The sequence below is a fragment of the Watersipora subatra genome, chromosome 8, assembly GCF_963576615.1.
Source record: "Watersipora subatra chromosome 8, tzWatSuba1.1, whole genome shotgun sequence".
Lineage (NCBI taxonomy): Eukaryota > Metazoa > Bryozoa > Gymnolaemata > Cheilostomatida > Watersiporidae > Watersipora > Watersipora subatra.
Window position 1 is genome coordinate 23,389,791 of NC_088715.1, and position 17,260 is coordinate 23,407,050.

General features: G+C 37.2%; 2 protein-coding genes and 1 long non-coding RNA gene across 3 annotated transcripts in view; 1 reads left to right on the forward strand and 2 right to left on the reverse strand.

Moving 5' to 3' along the window:
* Positions 1-7,531, reverse strand: part of LOC137401989 (uncharacterized) — a 29,313-nt gene extending 21,782 nt beyond the window's left edge. The window contains exons 1-2 of the long non-coding RNA XR_010979414.1: positions 7,442-7,531; positions 666-807 (exon numbers count right to left, since the gene is read on the reverse strand). This is a non-coding gene — a long non-coding RNA (uncharacterized lncRNA). The remainder of the gene's footprint in view (positions 1-665; positions 808-7,441) is intronic.
* Positions 1,204-1,761, forward strand: LOC137401846 (uncharacterized; the record flags this gene model as incomplete). The annotated part of the gene is made up of 5 exons (XM_068088317.1): positions 1,204-1,272; positions 1,358-1,402; positions 1,491-1,495; positions 1,621-1,663; positions 1,699-1,761. Coding segments are annotated over 5 exons (225 nt in total), but the record flags the coding sequence as incomplete, so codon positions are not given.
* Positions 3,876-6,788, reverse strand: LOC137401847 (uncharacterized). The gene is made up of 2 exons (XM_068088318.1): positions 5,074-6,788; positions 3,876-4,974 (listed from the first exon to the last, which is right to left on the reverse strand). Exons 1-2 carry the CDS (start codon positions 6,786-6,788, stop codon positions 3,876-3,878), a joined length of 2,814 nt encoding a protein of 937 aa, XP_067944419.1.
* Positions 7,532-17,260: the final 9,729 nt, after the last annotated feature.

Here is a 17,260-nt window from a genome sequence, read left to right on the forward strand (position 1 = left end):
ATGGTTTTAATGGTATTTGGTTAAAGGTTGAAACATTATTTAGTACTTAACTATGTTATATCAGACATATTTTGATTTGGGATACTAAAAACTGACATACAAGCTCGGTTTTGAAAAGCATTAGGCTCATATGTCGAGTTATTATTGTATATAGCAAAAATTACTTCCATGCAGTGCTGCGCGATATGATACCACGTGCCAAAACGATATATTGACCCTTTGAGCTATCGATATCGTTCAGCATCAAAACTTTGGTGTTATGCTCTCTGGATATAGATTATTGTGACGCTTCACCAAAAACAGCGATCTATACAAAGGAGATAATTCCGTCAAAATACAAAAAGGAGTTGTCTTTTCTCTTTAACATTAATTAGCAAACTTTCATGAGACTTATTTCTACCTTGGCTGTCCGTTTCTAGAGGATACTCAAAGATAGCGAAAGCCAAAAGTCACAAAAGCCGGCCATAGTCCATGTTGGTTCTGCCAATTAGGCACATATTTATCATCCTGACATGACATCTAAAACGTCAATATACCCGATTACAGAATCGAACTACAAAATGCCCTAATAGATTTCGTCCCACACAAAATCAACACCTATGGTAAAATATCGTTTTATCATACATCACTATTCCCATGGAATGCAGCGTGAACTTCTGACCCACCTCTGCTGATGACGTTAGTGTCGACAGGATCAATTAATAATCTACCCCGCCACGAGACACTTCCAATTGAACCACAGTTTCTTGTAGAACTACATTGACCCGTATACATCCAGGAGAACAATATCTGCGGACAAGAGCGCATCTGAAAAAAAAAACAATACAGAAACTACAAACATTATTTTAACATAATACAAATGTAAGATTTAAATATTATACAAACAAAAAGCAATAATACTAGTTATCAAAAATACGCAATTGCAGTCAACTCGAACCCAAAAGCGTGCCATTGATTCGAAGGCGAAAGGGAGCCATCGTCATTGACTTGACGGCGAAAGCGAGCGATCGTCATTGACTTGATCACGAAAGCGAGCCATCGTCATTGACTTGACGGCGAAAGCGAGCCATCGTCATTGACTCGACGGCGAAAGCGAGCCATCATCGTTGACTCCACTGCGATAGCGAGCCATCGTCGTTGACTCGACGGCGAAAGCGAGCCATCGTTGTTGACTCGACGGCAAAAGCGAGCCATCGTCGTTGACTCGACGGCGAAAGCGAGCCATCGTCGTTGACTCGACGGCGAAAGCGAGCCATCATCGTTGACTCCACTGCGATAGCGAGCCATCGTCGTTGACTCGACGGCGAAAGCGAGCCATCATCGTTGACTCCACTGCGATAGCGAGCGGTCGTCGTAGACTCGACGGCGAAAGCGAGCAATCGTCGCTGACTCAACGGCGAAAGCGAGCCATCGTCATTGACTTGACGGCGAAAGCGAGCCATCGTCATTGACTCGACGGCGAAAGCGAGCCATCGTCATTGCCTCGACAGCGAAAGTGAGCCATCGCCATCGACTCGACCGCGCAAGCGAGCCATCGTCGTTGTCTAGACCGCCCAAGCGAGCCATCGTCGTTGACTAGACCGCCCAAGCGAGCCATCATCGTTGACTCGACTGCGATAGCGAGCCATCGTCGTTGACTCGACGGCGAAAGCGAGCCATCATCGTTGACTCAACTGCGATAGCGAGCGGTCGTCATAGACTCGACGGCGAAAGCGAGCAATTGTTGTTGACTCAACGGCGAAAGCGAGCCATCGTAATTGACTTGATGGCGAAAGCGAGCCATCGTCATTGACTCGACGACGAAAGCGAGCCATCGTCATTGACTCGACGACGAAAGCGAGCCATCGTCATCGACTTGATCGCGATAGCGAGCCATCGCCATTGACTTGACCGCGCAAGCGAGCCATCGTCGTGGACTAGACCGCCCAAGCGAGCCATCGTCGTTGACTAGACCGCCCAAGCGAGCCATCATCGTTGACTCGACTGCGATAGCGAGCCATCGTCGTTGACTCGACGGCGAAAGCGAGCCATCATCGTTGACTCAACTGCGATAGCGAGCGGTCGTCATAGACTCGACGGCGAAAGCGAGCAATTGTTGTTGACTCAACGGCGAAAGCGAGCCATCGTAATTGACTTGATGGCGAAAGCGAGCCATCGTCATTGACTCGACGATGAAAGCGAGCCATCGTCATTGACTCGACGACGAAAGCGAGCCATCGTCATTGACTTGATCGCGATAGCGAGCCATCGCCATTGACTTGACCGCGCAAGCGAGCCATCGTCGTGGACTAGACCGCCCAAGCGAGCCATCGTCGTTGACTAGACCGCCCAAGCGAGCCATCATCGTTGACTTGATGGCGAAAGCGAGCGATCGTCATAGACTCGACGGCGAAATCGAGCGATCGTCATTGACCCGGCTGCGAAAGCGAGCGATCGTCATTGACTCGACTGCGAAATCGAGCGATCGTAAGTCTTTAAATCTTTAAGTAAAGATCTTTAAGTAAAAATATTTTGTGGTCGGCTTCCAATACATTTACTTCATTGAATATTAAGTAAATATTCCTCATTTACAATGCTGAATCAACATTCAAAAGTTTTACAGTCGAAGTAGACGAGCACCATCGGATCTTATTATTCAATTTTAAATTTGAAAGCTCAAATTCACAAGTAGCATGGATGGATATTGGAAAAATTGTTAATGTAGCAATATAAAACTTGTTTCAGATATTTTAATATTTGAGAAACGATTATATATATTATATATAAAAGTCTGTCATTCTTGGCACGAACAGCCAACATGTTAGTTAGTTTCAGACTGTTCATAGTTGTGCAGTCTACCATAAATTGTGGAACTAGCAATTCTATTGGATATTTTATTTATGAAAAGAAATTGGTCTAAAGCAGCGTATCTAGTCTATATAATCTCATTTATAATTGCTAAATATAAATGCAACTCCTGCCATTCACCAGGGTATTCTTTAGTTTGATAGTTTGATTTCTAATACATCCTAGGCACTCCATTCAACACTGGTGCAAATTGTGAAATGACAAAATACCCAAACTACCCAAGCATTAAAAAAAACCAGCAACAATAATGCTAACTTTTAGTGACAGACAATAACTACAGGCATATATCGATTAGCAACACCTAGCTTTATGTATAGAATAGGGTTATGCGAGTTACACGAAAAGCCTAAAAACTTTGAGTGGTTCGTAAAATTAGTACACATATCTGGTTCCAAGGTTGTGCAACGCAGGCTGAATTTTTATTTAGTAAACTCACATATTGAAAACAAGGTCAAGTATATCTCATATGATCTCTCACCATTTTAAATAAACAAGACAATTATTATCATTCTTGTTGAGCTTGTGGAGAAGCAAAAGTGTGGTTGACTATTAATAACGGAAGCTAAAGGCGTATCATAAAGCCAGGAATTGTAAGTTAATAATGTTATATTGTATGAACTGTAATGAACTGTATGCATAGGATGTGTGTAAGCAACTGGCAAACATAGCTAGCCCAATCATAGCTAGCATAACTAATCTTATAATAATAGGATAAGCTGACTCGGCTACTGTAGGGCTGGTAGAGTCATTAGCATTCAGTGTGAGCACACACTGTGACATCTTCCTCTTTTAGTTGTTACAATTCAAACTGCTCTAAAATATCACAAGTCAGACACTTACAAAAAAATAACATATCTGCATAACAGTTTAAAATAATAGAAGTTGATTGCAAAACACAATTGTACAAAATCTGATTCTTGGTAGAAATTGACTCTTAGTCCAAAACCACGCCAAAAACAAAACATGATTTATTTTTAACTAAAAAGACACAAAAATCTGGTGGATGTAGCTTACAATAATTGTCCTAATCAAGAGAAACCTAAACGAGTGGGTGGTTTGGACACTCTTCCCGACCTAGTGACAACTGAGGAAAAGCTTGAACTCATTTGAGTAGGATTGGTTGCACCTGTCGATGCAGGAGTGGCGGTGCCACTCTGGTCAACAGAATTGGGAACAACAGCTAACTGACTTTGCTGAGCAGACTGGACCGGAACCAAAGTTTTATCAGAATTAGTATTTTCAACCAGTTTCTGTTGTTTATCAAGGTTGTCATTAATCAAGGTTCTATCAGAATTAGTACTTTCAACGAGCCTCTGTTGTTTATCAATGTGATCATTAATCGAGGTTTTATTAAAAGCATGAGAAGATCGGTTAGGTCTCAGAGATTTTATGTTGCGCCTGAAAACTTTGCCATCCGATAAGTTGATGTAGTAACTTCGAGGCGTTTCCGCGTGTTCAACAATAACACCTTCTGTCCACTTTCTATGGCCTAGTTTACACCTAGCTTTCATTCCTACGCAATACTCAGTGGGAAGGGTAGCTGTGTTGTTCTGAAATATAGCTTGTGATTGTCTTTTAACAAAGCGACTGTGTATTTCCCCTAGATGTAGTCCTTGGGGCTTGAGTTGGTGGGGTAGGCAATGTAATTGTCCTCTTAAATTTCGAGCCTGTAGCAAAACTGCTGGAGATGGGAGTTGGTCACCCAATGGAGTTGACCGTAATGTGGCCAAAACATCACACAATGTCTGACCAGATATCAACGCCTTTCTGAGGCTGTTTTTGATGGTTTGATTCATGCGTTCGGCCAATCCGTTAGAGCGTGAATGATAGGGAGAGGAAGTTATGTGTTTAACGTCATTATCCTCAATGAAGCATTTAAATTCATAAGATGTGAAATATGACGCATTGTCACTGACCAAGGTTTCAGGCCGACCAAAGTCGATGAACTGCCTTTTTAATAAATCTATGACTTCTAAAGACCGAGAAGTTTTTAATTGATAGCAGGCTGGCCACTTCGAGTATCGATCTACTGTTACCAAATAATCATTGCCATCGAGGTGGAAAATGTCCATACTAACCGATTGCATAGGGTATTCTGGGATATCATATGGTTCAAGGCTATACTGACTGTTTCAGATTTTGTCGTGCTCGGTTTCAGTCGCTGCATGAATCAACAAATCATCTACGTAGCATTCCACTCCTTCAATGTCTTCAAATAATTCCGACACAGTCCGACAAAATATCTCAGGACTAGAGGATATTCCATAAGGCAATCTAAGAAATCGATATCTACCGAATGGAGTGGCAAAAGTCGTCAACAAACTGCTAGCCTCATCTAATTCAATCTGCAAAAATCCTGAGGTTGCATCTAACGTAGTGAATACTCGAGACTTCGAAAGTTTAGCAAATATTTCACTAGCTGTTGGTAATGCGAAATGTTCGCGTTTTAGATTTTTATTTAACTGTGTAGGGTCTAGACAAATCCTGAGTGACCCGTCAGGTTTCAGTATGTTTACTATAGGGTGCACCCAGTCAGTTGCTTGTCTTACTTTAGCTATTGTGCCCTCACTTTCCATAGATTGTAACGTGAACTTTAGTTTATCCCTTAGTCTAAATGGGACCCTCCTAGCACTTTGTATAACAGGCTGAGCGTTTTCTTTTAGTTGCAAAGCATGCTTACATGGCAACCTGCCAAGACCATTGAACACATCAGTGAATTTTTTAGCTACCTTATCTGTGACGGAATCAGCCCTATCAACCAAACCAAGCTCAATGCAACTGGGCAGCCCCAATAAAGTTGCCATGTTTGTATCAGTTTTTACGACTATAAACTCCACTGTATGATACTTATTGCTAACATCCACCAGTAACATAACCTTGCCTAATACATCAAGTGCATGTCCACTAAAAGACACTAATGATCTAGCATGCTTGACAATTGTCACCTGACTATTTACACTGGCTAGTACAGTCTGTGAAATTACATTACATGATGCTCCCGTATCCACTTTTAATCGTAATGGCTTACCATTGCACTTAGCATTGATTGTCCATTCTCTTCCGTCATTGATGGCAAATGCAATGTCTCCGGTATTAACGTTGTCAGGTTCCGATACCTCATTGGCAGTGTTGTTGCTGTTATCTCGTGAAGATAAGCATGCAGTGGAAAAGTGATTTTTACGGGAACATTTCCTGCACACCTTTCCGTAAGCTGGGCACCTCCCTCGTTGATGTTCCATAGCACAGTATTTACAGTTCTTTATCGTTTGTAACGGTCCAGTTCTATATTTTCTATCCGATTGTAGGTTTGGGCTCTTGCTCTCTGACATGGATACTTTCTGTTGTGGGGGTACGACACTTTGTATGGCATTAACACCATCTGTCGTGTGGTTCATTTCTCTGAGGTATTGCGTGGTAGCCTCTTTACGTTGGCATACTGAGATAACCTCCTGTAATGTAGGATTGCCTGGCAAGTTGAATATATCCTCACGAACCAACTTGGACGATATACCTGCTACAATTCGGTCCACTAGCGCTTTGTCTTTCTCATCAGCATGGAATTCACAAGTTGTGATGAGGTCTCGAAGTGCTGTCACAAAGCTTTCGAATGGCTCGCCTTGCTTCTGAACTCTGCTGTGAAATTTGAATCGCTCAAAGACTGTCTTTACCTGCGGGTTGAAGTGTTCAGTGAACGCATTCTTTACTTCTGCAATGTCTTTTCGATCGGCTATGTTCAGTGTTCGAAATATTTCTTGGCCTTGTGCGCCAAGCAGTGTCAATAAAGTCGCTACTTGTATTTCTCCATCCTTTTTAGTCTTTTCTGTTGCTATCATGTAAAAATCATATTGCTCGAGCCATGCTTTCCAACTTCTACTAGTCTCGCTGGGATTGTCTGTAGAATTTACAAAACTTGCCGGCGGCTTGAGCCCTCCTTCTGCCATGTTTTCTTTTCGTTCTCCTCAAAAATCCCGTACTGACACCATATCATAAAGCCAGGAATTGTAAGTTAATAATGTTATATTGTATGAACTGTAATGAACTGTATGCATAGGATGTGTGTAAGCAACTGGCAAACATAGCTAGCCCAAACATAGCTAGCATAACTAATCTTATAATAATAGGATAAGCTGACTCGGCTACTGTAGGGCTGGTAGAGTCATTAGCATTCAGTGTGAGCACACACTGTGACAAGGCGTGAGAAACGCATGAGTGACGCAAACATGTTCTACCACCGGATTGCATTGGCACATAACAACATTTCTAGCGAAACCAGGAGAAGAGAATATCTGACAGTTTCATTCAAAATAAAACCATAATTTAGTTACCATTGTGAATTCTAATATATACAACAACCGATGAGAATTCTTTTTTAGATGCCGATTGCTGTAAATCGTGTTGCTCGGAGTTACTAGTTACCTAGTGCACATAGCAATCCTCCGGACATTTTTGCATGTTATTTTTAAACAATATGGATGCTTTTTAGTAATGTGTGAAGCTTTTAGATCACCACTAGTTCGTGTGTATACTGCTTATTAGCAACCCAAATCAAGCACTAAATACAACAGAATAAAAATGCTACTTTGTTGAATCTTACCTTTACACGCAGCTGTTACTCCAAGCCGATAAATTTCTACATCAGTAACTACGTGCGCTCGCCAAACAGCAAGAGCTGGCTACCGCCTTTAAATCAGTGAGAAAGCCTCAGCCAATCACAGCTTCCAACAGCCAGTCGCGCTCTCCTCAGTTCATAGGAGGCGGAGATAATTCATCCCTTGTATGTGAACCGACGTACTGAATAGATTTGAAGGTCGCATTACCCAGCGCCACGTCTCATACACGGCACTGAGCCCTGCTGTGTCCTGATTGGTTCAAAACGTGTGATTACGGTTAGAACTTTCGCAAGAGCTGGCTAGGGACCCACGAGGGAGAGTCAGTGATGCTTTGACCCAGCTACAACCTGCAGCAAAGTGGTTGACACACTGACTTGTTGATGCTGCCAATCTTGAAATAGACTTTTGCTTAGTAACTAATATTTCAGGGGTACAAAAATGAATGCAGAATACTTTTACCTACCGTCACAAAAACACGAACGGTTCTTGTTAAGCTACTGCCACTGTATCACATTTGTCTAACTGTGAGCCCATGTGAGCAGAGAAAATAGCTACTAAATTCTAACATTTCTGTATTCTGTAATTTTTTATAAATAGTCTTATTATTATGAAAGTTTTGAGCATTTTAATCGCGATCAACTTGCATTAATTTTAATCTTGAAACATTTTGATAATCACATCATCTTATGCATCAACAACAGTTGCACATGATAGAAAAATACTGTTTTATTCTGATGAACCCTGAAATAATTATGTAAGTTCATTTTCATTGCCAATGTAGTCATGGCCAAGTTTACATCTAACTAACTCATTGTTGAGTGCAGACGACTCCAAAATGAGCAATTTTAAAGATTTTCAGTAGCACAATTTAGACTAAATTTAGACAATTAATAATACAGTTCAATAATAATTAAATGGAACCAATCATTGTCTTTCTCTTATTTAACCTATTTCCAACAATTTCACAAAACCTAATATAAATATTTGCAGAGTGTTATGCCCTTATTATTATCAGTAACATATTCAAAATATTAGGTTGATAGCATTGTACAATTAAAAAAAAGGTAAGACCCTCTGAAGTAAATTGAGTTCCTCATGTGGCCCTTGATAACAAATAATCGCCATAGACCATCAAGACTTAATTAATCAGATATCTGAAAATTGTAAACAAACTTCAAATGTTTGGTTGTGTTTCCATAGCAACAACAAAAGATTAATGTATATTGAAACGTACTTTTACATCGTTCTTATAAAAAAATTTTGGTTTCATCAGGATTGGAACTCGGGACCTTTTGTACCCACAGAAAGAATAATACCCTTAAACTGCCTAGCTGCAAATTCCTTCAAGGAAAACTCATTTTTCGGCAATGCCTCCCAAGTAACAGCAGAGCATATATCAAAACACATCTTTAAATCATTCTTAACAAATTTGTTGCGTTGACCTGAATTTGAACTCGAAACTTCTCGCATTCAAAACAAAAATCCTACTCTACACTATCAAGCTACAAATAACATAAACAAACAGTTTGCTTTAAAATCTCACCCAAGCAACAACAAAGCATTGACACACGCTTTCAGATAATTCTTTGAAAATTATTTACCCAAAAAAGGATTTGAACCTGGGACCTGTCGCACCAAAAGGCGAGAATAGTACCGCTACACAATCAAACCATGAGTAATGTATACTGAATCTGACTTCTTGGTACAGTCAAAACATCAATAAACAATTCAAATCATGATATCTCAGGATTGGACGCTTTGTCGCCATATCTTATGGTAGTCTGTCATGTCAAGAAATTTCATGAAATTATGGTTGGTCACAATTTCTTATTAAAATATGTCAGATCATGATATTTCATGAATATCCATTGCGATGCCAAATCTTATGGCAATTTAATAAGTAAAAAAATTTGATGAACATATGGTTGGTCATGAAGTCTTATTAAAATATTTCAGATCATGATATTTCATGACTCTACGCTCTGCTGTCAAATCTTATGGCAATCTGACACCTCAAAAAACTTCATGGAATTAGCATTGCCCGCGAATTATTTTTAGAATATGTCATATCATGATATTTCATGATTCTACGCTCCGCTGTCAAATCTTATGGCAATCTGACGTGGTAAGATAAGGGCCAAAGCTTATATATATTCTATATATTTTATTAATATATTTTGTTGAAAAGACAAAATTTCAAAGGGCTGCAGACTGATTTTGTACCATGATTTTAATATAGTGTTCACGGTTTAAACATCGCTAAGTTTCAACCTTTAAAAAATGTTATTAACACTTAAACATTTCTATTAAGCAAATAAAAAATTATTAATTATGTAACTGAATAAATTCAGGCAAACTCGGCTAACTCGACCTTCAAGAAAGTGTTCGATTTATCAGAATGCATTATTATTTGTATCATGTTATAAGAACACTGTCACAAGTGCATGTGTTTATCAGATCATACCGGTAGCCAAACAATATATAAATTAAAAGCATAAATTGCTTGTTGCAAGTTAAGGGGCCTCTCATGTAATTTTTTAACAATTTTTATCAGAGAGAACAAATGTTTTCCTATTACTTGAGATTTGTTTGTTTGTTTTAGGTAATGTGACTGCCAGGCCATATGCAGATTAAAATAGGCAAAACTTAATTTTTTCAATTTCGAAAAATTTAAAAATTTCCAAAATTTTAAAACCCTAAAAATTGCTTAGAATCGTACTAAATCGCAAGGATTATCTTTGTTAAAATAAAGAAGTGTAACAATAGATGGAAACAAACTTTTACATTAAAATTTGGATTCCGATTGTGTTTTTCACACATTCTAAAAAAAAATACTTTAGATAAATTTTGACTGGATTAACAATGGTACATGACGAATAAAAAGGTTCAGCCATATAAAACATTAAAACCAATTTTTATGAAATTTTATGTTACAACATTTTAAGGCAGTATTTTGCAGTGAGCTTTGTGCCACCAGAACTTACTGTCATCTGACGAAAGGTTGGTATTATGAGAAAACAAAGAGAAAACAAACAGTGCTTGTTAGCAAGTGTAAAGGGAACATGTGCTGAAGTATCGTTAAAATCATTAGCCTGATATCATAATAAACAATTAATACTTGACGGCCACTATAATTAGGCGCTTGCTGTATAACAGGGAATTGAGTTTGGTAGAATAAAGGTTTTTATCGCATTGGTACAAAGATTCCCATAAAACCAATCGAGCAACTACTCTGCAAGTCGCATACTAACGACAGCGTTATGAAAAGATAACTCCAAGTTTAACAACAAAATTTTATGGTGTACCGCACAAAAATAAGGAATATATAGCTTTAAAAATCTTATCATGCGTAAACGTGACAAACTACAAAATCCTTTCAAGACAGCCAGTGTGAGGTAACAAATAACGTATGAACCCATTGAGTTATTTTTAAAGGAAAGTATCATTTTTTGTATGAAAAATTTGGAAACTATGCAATCGGAACCTAAATGCCTCACAGGCACTGAATAGTGTACGACTTACATACACAATGTGAAATCTCCTTAAATGTAGTCATTGGGTGCCAACATCAAGGCATCTCTTAGACAAGCGAAAATGATACAATTCAATGCTAGCATCAGCTGCAGCAGCCAAACCAGTAGATTTTTCGAAAAATGAACTCCATCGTACTTCATTGTGTTGCAGCTATCTTGTAAGCATTACCACAGCCTGTGAATAATAAAGCTGATGCAGTCAAATCTATACTTACATCCATTTCATCAGACAAACTTTCTAACATACAACGACTGCGGTGCATACAATGACTCCATAATAGAAAGAATTTGTAACATTCAACTCGCAAGATTTTCAAATAATCAAGATTTTTTGGCAGAAAATGATGACGCTAGTGAAAACTGAAAAGTAAATGTAAAAAGATATATTTAATTCAAATATATTTTTTAACTTGAACTAACTTATTGTGAAATTATAAAGCAGAGTAAGTTGCAAGAATAATTATATACAAAAGTAACAGGTTGCAAAGTAATGCTAGGTATTTGTCTGTACTTAGTTGAAGCAATCAAACATAATATTATCTTCAAAGAAAGTCGATAAATAAATTTTGTAAACCAAATTCTGCACCCAAAACATGAATCATGTCCTAAACCATCAAGCTTTGCATTAATCATTTTAATTAAACAAAATTTGGACTTTTTGGAAGTGTCTTCCAAACAACAACAAAACATATACTGAAACAAATCGTAGACAATTTCTCAAAGTTTTTTTGGTTTCACCGTGATTTGAACCCAGGACCTCTTGCAACGAAAACAGAAACTATGCCCAAAGTCATCAAAATCTGCCTTCTTAGTAGTGTCTTTCCGCAACTAAAAATCATGGGTTGAAGCTCTCTCTCAGAATGCTCTCTAAAAGCTAAAAGGTCGTGACCGAGGTTCGAACCCAGGCTCAGTAGAAGGAGCTTACGGTTCTATTACTTAATTTTTTCAATTTATACAAATACTTAAATTACACACCAGATACAGAAGCAATAAATATATTCCGTCATGATGACACATTTCTCCCATGAGCGGACACTTAACAAAAATTAATGGATTGAAAGCTCTCCACGGTTAAAAACAAAAAGTGTAAACAACTCCGATTTATAGAATTTTCAGACTAGTCATACCGAATGACACTGACAACTCCCAATAATAATACTTTTCTCGACCAGAAATATTAGTTAATAAATATGTGAGTTATGACTGAAACTGAATGGAGCACTTACCTTGAAAGTCATCATAACTGGTTATCAGGATAAGTTCAGCATGCGAGTAGGGATTCCGTCATAGCGTAGAAATAGAAAAGTACGCTACGACCTCCTTAAGATATCTGTTGAAATTCATGTTAAATTTTTGTAGCTACATTTTCTGGTTAATTATGCTATTTATGTCAAGGTAGAAGAGTGCAAACATCTGAAAAACCTTTTTTATAACAATAGGTTGCCACAGACATAAAGAGTGATTGAATAAAACAGTTGAGAAGATCAAGCACAAGCAATTCGTGTAGATAGTCAGCATAAGGAATTGACACTTTGCCCTACTCAATATCCAGCATGACATGTGCTCTTAGATGAATATCATAGCAAATGCTTATCTTAAAAAGATTGTAAGCTAGAAAACTGTGTGTAGCCTGTTTTCTCATTCACAGAGTACACTGCGGGTGCGACCACCTCTAGCATAAGAAGAGGCAACTTCCAATAGATTAATATTTGTTGTTATGCAGTCGGGCAATGGTCGACAAAGTTACCTTGCACCTTGGTCATTATAACTTTATAGAGAAGTAAAATTTCTTTTCTTTTCGATTATTGAAGTGTCCTAATCCTCAAACATTTTTCAATTCGAAAAAAACAGTTTAATGATATTTAGTGGTTCATATGAATTTTGAATGGTGGAGCAACTCCAAAACAAAAGCATCAAAATTTGTCAGCAGACAGCTGAAAATATAGACACATTGTCTAGTTCAGTTCTCATAGTCTATTGAACAGTTGTTAAGAAAGAATTGATAATCGCTTCAAAGAGTCTAAAGCAATAGTCTCAAATAAGGATAAACAGGATATAATTGGGGTTATGTCTGCCATAATTGAGTTCCAATTCACAGTGAAAACATGTATTAAGTAACTCAGATATATGTAACACTGGTACAAAAAGCCGAAAAAAATCTTTAGCGCTCTGGACAGTTCCATTATAAAAGTTAACATGAAAGATAGAAATATTCTAGTTTATCAGTGGAAAGACTAATAATTAAATAAAGAACATTATTTTGCAATAATTAGTGGTTTGACATCTTTGGACATCGAGTTTTAAGATAACTTGATTGGCTTTGCCGAGATTTAAACCCTGTACCTCCCACACGCACACTTTCACAATACAAAAAGGATGCACAATTAGTCAAATGCCATTGCAACCTGGTGTCTATTTTATGTATAAAAATAACTATTCACTACAATATTTTAAAAATTGCTCTAACTTTTTAAAATACTCGTCGCAAGTAATTGACTTTTCAAACAAGTCGCCAATCAGTTGCTTTTATAAAAGTGCTTTGGATTCTCTATGCAAACTCTAAAAGTGCTCACTAGAGAAAATGTTGAAAAGTAGTTATTACAGAACCATTGTAGGATAAAGCGCCTGATAATCATTTGTTTAGTTCTCTGCATATTTGTTATCTTGGAGTTATATCCTACATGCCACTTTTAGCGACATGCGCTAGAAACCGTTATTGTTTAATAGCTTATCACCTACAGATAAATCTAAAATCATTTTCAATCTAGATACACTGTGTTTAGACATACCTGCAAGTTATTGGGTGCAAACATCAATAAGCTCCCACACGCGTGAACATGGAAGCATTCAAGCTTCTGCATCTGCACCAACAAATTTTTTTAAAAAATATGCAAGATTGCATGTCATTGTGTTGCAGCTTTCCGAACATTACAGTTACTTTCAAACAAAAGATTGGATACAGTTAAACCTTTACTTATGCTCCGTTCAGCAAACAAACAAACAAAGCTTTTAACATACAACGACAAACACCAGCAGGTACTTGACTCTATATATTCTAAGAGTATTGCAATATTCAACGTTCAAAGTTTTAAAAGATTTTACATTTTTTAACAGAAATTAATGAGACTGGTGAAAATCTAATATCAAATGTAAAAGATTACATAAAAAGACAAGTTTAAAATAGCCCTAGTGTGAGGTAGCCTAAGTTTCAAAGACAATTATATACCAAACAAGTTGCAAGGTATTGTTAGCTATTCATCTATACTCAGTTGGAGAAATAAAACAAGGTATCACAGAGGTTCAAAAACTCATCTTTGCAAGAATGACATCAATTAAAACTACCTGGGTATAAATTAAGAGATAAGCAGTTTATTAATTCAATGTAATGCCATTGTAATCATGGCCAAGTTTAAATTAACTCATTTACTTGTGAGAGAACACGACTCTGAAGTGAGTAAATATGGAACTATTTAGTAGTACAATTTGTACCAAATTTGAACCAAAAATATAATAATTTAATAATAAATCAATCATACAATTCAATGTTTATTTCTTATTTAACCAATACAACCCAATTGTGCTTTGCCTGATATAAATATGTACAGAAGGCTACATACACCCTTGTTATTTGCGATAGCAGACCCAAAATATTTAATTTAGATTAATGTGCAATTAAAATAGTTCATGGGCTTCCAGAAAGCCAAACAGCGAACAACTGCAAGTTGTTCGCAATTATATAAAGACTGATTTACGTATGAGACTGACCCCTCCTTATAATAGTTTTTGGAACAGAAATATTAGTCACTATATACGTGGGTTATGACTAAAAATGTGATTGAAGCACTTACCCTGCATGTCATTATAGCTGCCTAGCATGATAAGTTCGGCATGCAAGTGGACATTTGGGAATTATGTTGAAGCAGAAAAGTACACCATAGGATAACTGTCTAAATTCATTGTTGTCTTGCGCAGCTGTGTTTCTTGAGTTGTTAGGGTCTGCGTGACAAGGTAACAAATTTTAAAGATGTGGGAAACCTGTGAGTTTCAAAAGATATAGATGAGAATGAGGTCACCTAAGATGAGCAAGGCCTGAAAGTATGTTTATTGCATCATTAGGCTGCAGGAGCCATAAAGAATGATTGAATGAAATAGCGAAGAAAGTCAAGCATTAGCAACTTAAGCCAATAATCTGCATAAAGAGTTGACGATTTGCCCTGCTCAACTTCCATTGGAGCACAGGCTCTTCAATAAATGTAGTAGCACTTGTTTATCTTAACTTTGGTAAACCAGTAACCTGTCTGTAGCCCATATTGTCATGAATCATTATTATGCAGAGTGAGCTGTGATCAGCCTGAGCATAAGAGGAGACAACTCATAATAGATCAACGTTTTGCTGCTATACAGTCAAGCAATGTGTGATCAGCCTGAGCATAAGAGGAGACAACTCATAATAGATCAACGTTTGCTGCTATACAGTCAAGCAATGTGTGATCACCCTGAGCATAAGAGGAGACAACTCATAATAGATCAACGTTTTGCTGCTATACAGTCAAGCAATGTGTGATCACCCTGAGCATAAGAGGAGACAACTCATAATAGATCAACGTTTTGCTGCTATACAGTCAAGCAATGTCGGCTAAAGTTATTTTTGCTCCATAAATAAGCAACTTTTATTTCTTATTTGTAATTGAATAAAATAGAATTTTTTGATGTTAAAAAACTAATTTTATGATTTTAGTGGTTGATATAGTTTTGAATGGCTGAGCAGCTCCAAGAGTAACAAAGCATTAAAGGATTGCAGTAGCGGGTAGAGAGGGATGGACACACTGTTTAGTTCAGTTCTCATAGTTTACTGAGTGTCTGATAAGAGATACTTAAGGTTGACTTTAAAGGACATAAAGGAATGGCTTCAACAGAAAGACTAACAGTATATAATTAGTATTATGCCTGCAATAATTGAGTCCCAGTTCACAATGAGAACATGTATTAGTTAATGAAACAGTTTAAAATTTTACCTCCAAAACAAAAGAATGACATCCGAAAGCAGGTAGGATCAAAAGAAACAAGCTAAACCTAACCTAGCATTGCAATTTTTGAGATATCCGTTTGAGATAGGAGTTGCTTGCGAATCGCGCTTAAAAGTATGCAAAACCGAGAAAATCCGTGACAAGGCCTGTTGTTCTCCGACTAGTTTTGATTTTAATCATAAATTAAACATGTGGAAATTCTTTTTATTAGTACAAAATTGTTCAACTAAATAAAAAGAATTATATCGAAATTACTACTTGCTTGGCATTTTAGATACCCGAGTCCTTATAAAACAGAACTGACTTGACTAGGGTTTGAACCCAGGACCTTTAGCACCAAACCAATAATAATACTAAAGACAATCAAGCCATAAATAATGTAAAGAAAATCTGATAAGGCAACAACAAGGCATTTTTAAAGCACACTTTCATTGTCAACCTGGACAATTTTATTGTGTTTCATCAGAATCTAACCCGACACCCAAAATGAGAAACAAGACCCTTGCAAATCAATCGGGAGCCGGCAAAAAGCAAAATATGAATTTTTTTAGTAATTCAAGTGCTGAAGGCTCAAATCAGAGCTACAAAAATCTCAGAAGAAATTGTTTCTTTGGTACAGCAAATAGACAATAAAATAATAAGTGGAGCCCTTCTTATGAGTAAATTTATAAAACAAATATCTTCAAGAACAGATAAACAAACTCAAAAAACAAATTCAAGTTATAACTTATAATTTATAAAATAAATGCGTAAATTTTTGAGAAACTGTAGATTGATTATGTCTCTACATAATCGGGTAACACCGAACAAAGATCAAATTTATGAGCACAGAAATGGGGGGGGACAACTCCAACTTTTACTTTTATTCAGGCTGATTATATCAGTTAGACCAGGGATTTTCAACCATTTTCAGTCAGTTCCCCCTTTATGCCTTTTCATAAATTTGATTCGCGATGAACTTCTAACTCGCTTAACTAAAATCAACTGATACAAATCATAATCCCATTTATATATGTAAACTTATAACAACATATTATTAATTTTTTTACAGCACACATACAAGGCACAACAATACACGACTTTTGGCATTGCTGTGAATTGGTTTATGACTAGGTTCACTTACTATCCAATCAGAACTGGATGAATGTGTTCACATATAATTATCTGGGTTCTGATTAGTGGCTTATTATTAGCAACTAGTGTTATAGATAAAATAAAAATGCTGAATGATGAAACCAAAACT

Coding starts and splice junctions, on each gene's coding strand:
- LOC137401847 (XM_068088318.1), bottom strand. CDS start 6,788: ATGGCAGAAGGAGGGCTCAAGCCGCCGGCAAGTTTTGTAAATTCTACA. Junction 4,975..5,073: donor GAGATATTTTGTCGGACTGT/GTCGGAATTATT, acceptor AATCTGAAACAG/TCAGTATAGCCTTGAACCAT.